At 33.3% G+C, this 8,263-nt stretch overlaps 1 protein-coding gene across 1 annotated transcript; it reads left to right on the top strand.

Moving 5' to 3' along the window:
- Positions 1–594: 594 nt before the first annotated feature.
- LOC122005593 (lysine--tRNA ligase-like) lies at positions 595–8,202 on the top strand. Its single transcript, XM_042560686.1, has 17 exons — positions 595–798; positions 888–963; positions 1,126–1,188; positions 1,289–1,454; positions 1,540–1,633; positions 3,000–3,085; positions 4,816–4,931; positions 5,037–5,117; positions 5,631–5,756; positions 5,844–6,126; positions 6,217–6,313; positions 6,407–6,563; positions 6,890–7,033; positions 7,113–7,181; positions 7,274–7,417; positions 7,521–7,572; positions 7,955–8,202. Exons 1-17 carry the CDS (start codon positions 722–724, stop codon positions 7,963–7,965), a joined length of 1,842 nt encoding a protein of 613 aa, XP_042416620.1. The 5' UTR covers positions 595–721; the 3' UTR covers positions 7,966–8,202.
- The last annotated feature ends 61 nt before the right edge of the window (positions 8,203–8,263 follow it).

The following is an 8,263-nucleotide window of genomic DNA, read 5'->3' as shown; positions in this document are numbered from 1 at the left end:
ATTTTGATTTAGTTTTATTCTAACTAAAATATGTTAAGTTAAAAATATCTATCACTTTTTATTAAATAGTCAATAATTTTATTCAAAAAGTTTAAAATAGGAGCCTTGTTAAAATATGTTAATTTAATAATTACTATAATTTACTGGTGTTAAATGAATTAAATTGAATACAAATTACCTTCATTTTATATAAATGATAGTATAGTTTAATAATATTTTATTAATATTAATTTTTTTATTTTGTTATTAAAATACTTGTCTTTATAATTGAAATGCAAATTTTGTTCTCTTAAAATGCCACTTGAAGATTTATTTGTTAATAAAGAAAAACCATTTTATCAATGGAATAAAAATATCAGAAAATATTTTAACATTGATAAAATATTAATCATTGTTTTGAAATAATAAGAAGCCTTTGGGTCATTCTGAAAAGTTTGTTCTCTTAAAATGCCACTTGAATATTTATTTGTTAATAAAGAAAAACCATTTTATCAATAGAATAAAAATATTAGAAAATATGTTAACATTGATAAACTATTAACCATTGTTTTGAAATAGTAAGAAGCCTCTGGGCCATTCTGAAAAGTTTCCAAAAAAAAGGAGCAAAACCTAACGCCTCCCAAAACCCTGCCATACCGTTCTCATTTGGCCTTCTCGAGCTTCGCGGCGTCGCCGTCGTTCTCTTTCCCTCACCTGTCCTCGTCTGCGACTTCAATTGACCATGGCGGATGGTATCGAAGAGGCGGCTTCCAATCTCACTCTCACTGATTCGCCCGCCGAGGAAGTCCAAAGCAAAAGGTATGCTATTTAGGATTCCCCCCCTTCGATCCGTTCCGTTTTCTTCGAGTGTATTGTTAATTTCCTATTCGTTCTTCCAATTTTTTCAGCGCTCTGAAGAAAGAGCTGAAGAAGAAGAAGAAGGAAGAGGAGAACCGGCTTAAAGATGAAGAAAAGAAGAAGAAGGTATCTTTTTGTGTTTATTTTCGTTGAAGGATTGCGCGCTATGATTCGTTCTTTACGATGAGTTAAATTTCGTCGCTTCCTTCTGTTTGCTCGTGCTAGAAAAGTTTTATCTTTGGTAGATAATTATTTTCAAGGTCTCACATTTTGCTACTAAATTTGTAGGCTGCTGCAACGCCTCAGTCGCAGAAGCAGATTGTTGCTGATGATGAAGATATGGACCCGACGGTTCTCTCTCTTTCACTTTCTTTTGATTCTGCAGCAATTATTTTATTTTATTTTTGTTTCATATGTGCTTGAATTTATGTGCATCTCTGTCTTATCGCAGCAATATTATGAAAATAGGCTGAAGGCATTGGCATTGATAAAAGCAACTGGAGGAAATCCCTACCCGCATAAGTTTAACGTATCCATGACAATTTCAGAGTATATTGAGAAGTACAAGACATTGAGTGAGGGGCAACACCTTAATGATGTTGAAGTTAGCTTAGCAGGTAATACCGTGTTCTGGTACAATTCTTTCACATGCATTTAGTTCATGTGCTTGTTTTTGATGTCTTTACTGATCTTTGTTTCAAGGGAGAATCATGAACAAACGAACATCTTCATCAAAACTATTCTTTTATGACCTATATGAAGGTGGTCTTAAAGTTCAAGTCATGGCTGATGCTAGGTATCACATGCTATGTTCAGTTGAACTGCTTTTGGTCTCATTTATCTAAGTAGCTTTATGGATTTCTGAAAATCAGCTCTTGGTCTGAGTTTATTTGGCTGGAAAGATAGGACGGTAAGGGGAAGGGAGAGGGAAAATAACACATTCATATTTATATATATATATATATATATATGAATGGTTCTCCCTCCTACTTTCCTGCCAAAGTAAACCCAGCATTATGTTATCAATAGTATTATTATGTGTTTTCCATGTGCATGTTCAATATTTTCTATCACTCTCAACTAATAATATTGCTTGTTAAACATGATGGGGCAAATTCTGTGTCCAAAGAAATCATTATCCCTAAGGTTTTTTTGTTATTCTTGCATTCTTTGTCTGATATTTTCCATTTTCTGAAGATTAATTATTTGTCATCATTAGTATAGCGGCTTCCAAGTTCCACCAGACATTATTATATCCACATGAGATGAACAAACCTTAAGCATTGCGATCATTCTCTATGTTTTTATCTTTCATATAATATTCTCCTTATTGAATATTGTTTTAGGGCTGTAGTACTTCGCCCTCTCCTTGTTTGTGAATGTGGGATTTAAGGTAGCTTTTGTTTATTGAATGGAGGTTAGAATTGACACTGAGATTATTGTTCTTGGAATGCAGTCATGCATAATATAGAAAAACTACTACTGTTACCTTTTATGCAAAGCGGTATACATATTGCTTTCATTTTCCTTTCAGGACTTTGTTATTCATCTTTCCACTAATTTCATGGTTCACCGTCATATGCACATATGATATGTAGATTAACTAATTATTTGTGCATATTTTTTTTTTTATTTAACATCAAGATGCATCTTTGGAAAAAAGTTAATTTGTTAACTTTTTTTTTTTTAAAAAATTACCATTTTATTTCCAGAATAAAAGATATCTAATAATGTGTAAAGGTAGAGGGAAATTAAGGAAATCATTAGTCACTCTAATATAAAATGATTTATTTTATATGAATATTAGTAGGAATATATTGCCTTGCTTTGAGCTCAATGGAGGAATACAATTTGTGTACCAAACCCCAAATAGTTGCGGCAAACCCATCTTATCTAGTAATGCAACATTTCTTCTAAGTCAAGTATTCAACAGTTCATATTTTTTACATCAAGGTTGCTTTTCTCTAATGATGGCGATGACAATGACATCTTAGATAATACAACAATTCATTTTTATTTCATCAAGCTTGTTTTTTTTTTAAATTCATCGAGTTTGTTTGAAATTTCATCAAGTTTGTTTTTAATATTTGCCCAGTTGTTAACAATATATATGTTTTTTTTTATCAAGTTTGCTGATTATCTCCATTTTGACTTTTAACTAGGGAATCAGTGTTGGATGAAGTTCAATTTACCAAACACCACACTGGTGTAAAACGTGGTGACATTGTTGGACTTTGTGGATATCCTGGTTTGTAGTTTTCATCATTTTTTTTTAATTAGATAAATTGTGGGGACTCTAAAGTTACATTATCATTCTTTAGAGCTTCAGCCCAATTACTTTTGAGCTGCCTTATATTATTATCTCCATATGAATGGTGTCTTGATAGTAATTTTACATGGTGAAATTGTGTGTGCCAAAGGAATTAAAGACATTCTTTGTCTTTCTCGTGCTTGCCAAACCCCATTTTTGGTGATGATGATGTTTTATTTCATCTAGATTGTTTATTATTTGTAGTATTTTTTTTTTTTTGAATTCATCAAGTTTGTTTTCCCAAACCCCATTTTTAGCCTTAATTCTGTAGTTTTCAGCTGTTAGTGTTGTAATAGATCTAGAGCTATGTTGTTAATGCTTTGATCATGGTTTTAAAAGTATAAGCTGCTTCCGTGCCTGCATAAGGTTATCTTGTGAGGAACTACATAATTTCCCCTTATGTTGTGTAAGAATCATAAAGGTTAAATCAATCTCATCTTGTTAAATTCTAAATCATGCATGGTTTGTAGATTGGGTAAAAATCAAATGGGCGCCCATCATTTGCATTTTCATCAGATAGCGCCTCATTTTTGATTAAAGTCAAATATCTGATCATTCCGTCGTGTAGCTTCTACAATTGTAGAAGCTAACATCTAAGCTTCTACAATGTGTAGAAGCTAACAACTAGCTTTTCCAATACATTATTTGATTATTTGGCCGTGTAGAAGCTAGCATCTAGCTTCTACAACAATGACTTTATACTATTTTGATTTTGCTTATTTGAGTGATAACCTGGTTAAAAAGGGTGCTAATATGATGTTTCTGTAAATTTGGGGCGCCATTTTGATTTTTTCCCATATATACAAAAAATTTACATGGAATTTTAGATTGCTTGTTTTGTTCAATTCGGTATATTTTGTTGTAGACTAGATGCAAACTCATATTTGTGACACACAGATGTTATATATTATTCTCAATTTCATCAAGGTTAGTTTTTTGGAAAAAATGGAAAGCATCTGCACCCCAACATTCGCACCAAATATACATTTTTTAGTGGTTCAATCACATATGTCTTGCATTTGTGTTGTCATTCTTAAACCATTTTGTTGTTATTCTTTGTTGAAGTATTATTAACAATTGATCCTGTTCAAAGATTCAATTTCTGCAATTAAGAAAAATACGCTTTTCTAAATTCTTGAATCAATTACATGTTAGTTTTGTTTAGATCATATGTCTGAGCTTGAGTTTTATCTAATCAGTGATTGAGGCAGAATGTGACTCTGAAGATAACAATACATCTGGATTGTTGTATGGATATAATGCTATGTTGATGTTGCATCGACATGATTATTTGTAAATGTTTGAATGATATGATATCTCTATAATCCTACACTCCCATTTACACCTATTTTTGGGCTATGTTGCACTATTAAAGTTGGAATTTCGGTAACTAATTGTCTAGGTATGACTCAAAATGTAAGTCATATAATTGTATTTGACTATTTGTGCTTAACTTGTTCTGGCTGCAAGGGAAAATGTATATTCCCATTCATTTGGGTGCATTTTTGTTTTTATTCTTGCATGAATTTGCTAAATATTCGATAAGCCTATTTGTTTGGAGGTTACAACAATCAGTTAACTTTTAAGTTTCCAGTGTGTTCAGGTTTTTGTTTGTTTAGAGAACTATGTCTCACAATGTAATAAAACATTTGTTTGTCTCTTTCAAGGTAAGAGTAAAAGAGGAGAGCTTAGTATCTTCCCTAAAACATTTATTGTTCTCTCGCCATGTGTGCACATGATGCCGAGGCAGAAAGCTGGTCCTGGCACTGACATTGCTATTAAGGTGCAGTCATTTGGACAACTCTATTCATCATAGTACTATGGATTTTAATTAATTTGATCTGACTTTGGATCTTCATTTTATTCATAAAATGATTACAACTTACAGAAGAATGAACAAAAAACACCATCAGATGTTTGGGTCCCTGGAATGACAAGAAATCCTGAAACATATGTTTTGAAAGATCAGGTTTCTTTCTTATATCCCTTGTCCTTTTAGTCATTCTAATAACATCAGTGGAAGAATATAACACATAGCTATATTAAACTGCTAGACTTGTGTGCTGCTTTTAAACTCACTGTTACATGTTGGAGTTTTCATGGATATGTGGGTGCTTAATGGTAATTGTTTTTAAAGTTTAAGCACATGCAAGTATGCAACACCTAATTGTTTTGTTTGCAATGAGATAATAGTTCTCCATTGCATGTAGTTGGTGTTTTTCCATAATGGAGGCCCCAATATCTTCATGTTTCATTTTTTGTTTTGTGTTGGCATCTTCTGTAAGTTATGATGAGACTTATTTTGTATTTTTAGTAGATAATAATATATTTCACTTGCACTTCCTGTCATTTTTTTTAGTAATTTGATATATTGATGAATTCCGGCCACGTACATGCTTCCTTATCTGGATGAGTTGACAAAATTTCTTTTGACTGATCAAATAGTTATGTGGCCTTTGATTTAAATATTCTGGAATGATAGGAAACACGTTATCGTCAACGTTATCTGGATCTAATGTTGAATCACGAGGTCAGACAAATATTTAAGACTCGTGCCAATATTATCAATTATATCCGAAATTTCCTCAACAAACTTGACTTCTTGGAGGTTAGCTTCAACTCCTTTTCATATTCAATTTTATGGTACTTTTGCAGCTTTATTGACAAGTTGTCATTCTTGCTTTTCCTTTACCAGGTGGAAACACCTATGATGAACATGATTGCTGGAGGAGCAGCTGCCAAGCCTTTTGTTACTCATCACAATGAATTGAACATGAAATTGTTCATGCGTATTGCTCCTGAGCTTTACTTGAAGGAGTTGGTTGTTGGTGGGTTGGATCGTGTTTACGAAATTGGAAAACAATTTAGGAATGAGGGTATTGATTTGACTCATAATCCCGAGTTCACAACATGTGAATTCTATATGGCTTTTGCGGATTACAATGATTTAATGGTTCTCACAGAAGAAATGTTATCAGGTAATCAGTATGGACTGGTTTATGCTTTGAGGAGATTTACATTTAATCAGTATGGATTTTTTTTTTCCTAATGCTGAGTTGATTGGCTAGGAATGGTCAAGTTTCTAACTGGTGGTTATTTGATCAAATATCACGCACATGGAGTGAACAAGGATCCAATAGAAATCGACTTTACTCCACCCTTTAGGTGACCATAAAACATGTTATCATGACTTTTTTTTTTTTTTTTTTGCAATATCTGGAAGTATGAATTGACGTAGTCATTTCTTTATTCCTTTAGGCGGATGGACATGATTGAAGAATTGGAGAAAAGGGCTAATCTTTCTATACCAAAAGATCTTTCAAGTGAAGAAGCAAACAAGTACTTAGTGGATGCCTGTGAAAAGTTGGATGTTCAGTGCCCCCCTCCAAAGACAACGACAAGGTTATTGGACAAGGTTGGTACTTGATTTATTCTGTGTACATCTTATCTTATAAAGTTGTGTGCGCTCAATCTATCATATAATTTGTGAGCTTATGAAATTGATGATCAGGTGTCTATTATGATCAAGGAATGTCTTCAAGTGCATAATAAGATGAAAGTTATAGAAAAAGGGTGTAGCAGAAGAAAAAAACTTTTTTGAATATTTTATTAAACAATCATTTGACTTGAAGTTTAAATATGCAATTCAATCATTAGAATTTGTGCATTTGAGCACCTCACTGGGGCAATCCCTACTTAAATACAAGAAAGATTGAGTCACTTTTGTTCATTGATTGATAGCTTGTTGGACATTTCTTGGAGGAGGAATGCACCAATCCCACATTCATCATCAATCACCCGGAGATAATGAGTCCATTGGCAAAGTGGCATAGATCGAAACCAGGTCTTACTGAGCGTTTTGAATTGTTCGTTAACAAACACGAGGTTTGTAACAAGAAATTTTTTTTTTTTTATTATTATTCAAATTATCACAAAATGCTGATGGTATCAACAAGCTGTGCAGGTATGCAATGCATACACTGAATTGAATGATCCAGTTGTCCAGCGTCAACGCTTTGCTGAACAGCTTAAGGTGCTATTTGCCTTACTCTGTTTGTTTTGGCTCACTAAATTTCAAACTAAGCCAGATACTAAAGCTCTGTTGTAACTTGGTGGTGATGTCAGGACCGGCAATCTGGTGATGATGAGGCAATGGCTTTGGATGAAACATTTTGCACTGCACTTGAATACGGATTGCCTCCAACTGGTGGATGGGGTTTGGGAATAGATCGTCTTACAATGTTGCTAACCGATTCACAAAATATAAAGGTTGATTTAATCAATTAGTACAGTTCCTAAGCCTTAAATTTTTTTTTATCAACATTGCTTGATGGATAAATAACTTATGAGGATACTGGAATTTATGGTGCAGGAAGTTCTCCTTTTCCCTGCCATGAAGCCACAAGATGAGCCTTCAACCAAAGGTATTTAACTCATGAACTAACTTTATTCTGCACTGTATAGTTAGAAGTTACTAGTTTATCAAGCGATAGACTTCGGAAGCTGTTACAAAGGTCCTTGGTCCAAAAACCTGCTGCAGTCACAATTGGCGTTTGCTTCCATATATTGTATAGTTAGATTTCATTCCTTCTCCCTTAAAATTTTGAAGAAGCATACAGACATGGTGGTTGAGGTGAGGAGAGTTACTCATGAACTCTTTATCAGTTTTTCTATAATTTACAGGGATCAGTGAGAAATAAGCTTCTAATTAAACTAAACCACCATTAATGCTCGATTCTGCTTGGATAATTCTTATGCTTTAGCCCTTAATATCGATTCTAAGATGAAACATTTTTGCATTTGCAGGCTCAGATTGATCTCTTGGAAACTGAGCCCGTTGCATGATTGAGAAAATACACTATACTTCGAAGAGAAGCCTACGTTACTTTCTGGCCTTTGGATATTTGTATTGGTTTTGTTAGACTATCATCGACGTGTGTTTTCAGTGTTTTTGCTAGTCCATCGTAGCACCAACTGTTGAATTATGTGTACTAATTTATTTTTAGCCTTCATCATGAAGCACTATTTCCATTAAAAAATTTGTGTTTTTTTAAGAGTTCTGCATTTTTTTGTAGCAAATTATTGATGGAACGACACATGGAACTTTTTTCAATT

The sequence above is a fragment of the Zingiber officinale genome, chromosome 7B (genome assembly GCF_018446385.1).
Source record: "Zingiber officinale cultivar Zhangliang chromosome 7B, Zo_v1.1, whole genome shotgun sequence".
Lineage (NCBI taxonomy): Eukaryota > Viridiplantae > Streptophyta > Magnoliopsida > Zingiberales > Zingiberaceae > Zingiber > Zingiber officinale.
Note: the sequence above shows the minus strand (reverse complement) of the source record. Positions and strands in the feature narration are given on the sequence as shown.

What these genes read in the sequence shown, in the direction of transcription:
- LOC122005593 (XM_042560686.1), top strand. Translation starts at nt 722, where the DNA reads ATGGCGGATGGTATCGAAGAGGCGGCTTCCAATCTCACTCTCACTGAT. An exon ending in GAGGAAGTCCAAAGCAAAAG is followed by an intron (nt 799 to 887) that starts GTATGCTATTTA and finishes CAATTTTTTCAG; the next exon opens with CGCTCTGAAGAAAGAGCTGA. An exon ending in ATGAAGAAAAGAAGAAGAAG is followed by an intron (nt 964 to 1,125) that starts GTATCTTTTTGT and finishes CTAAATTTGTAG; the next exon opens with GCTGCTGCAACGCCTCAGTC.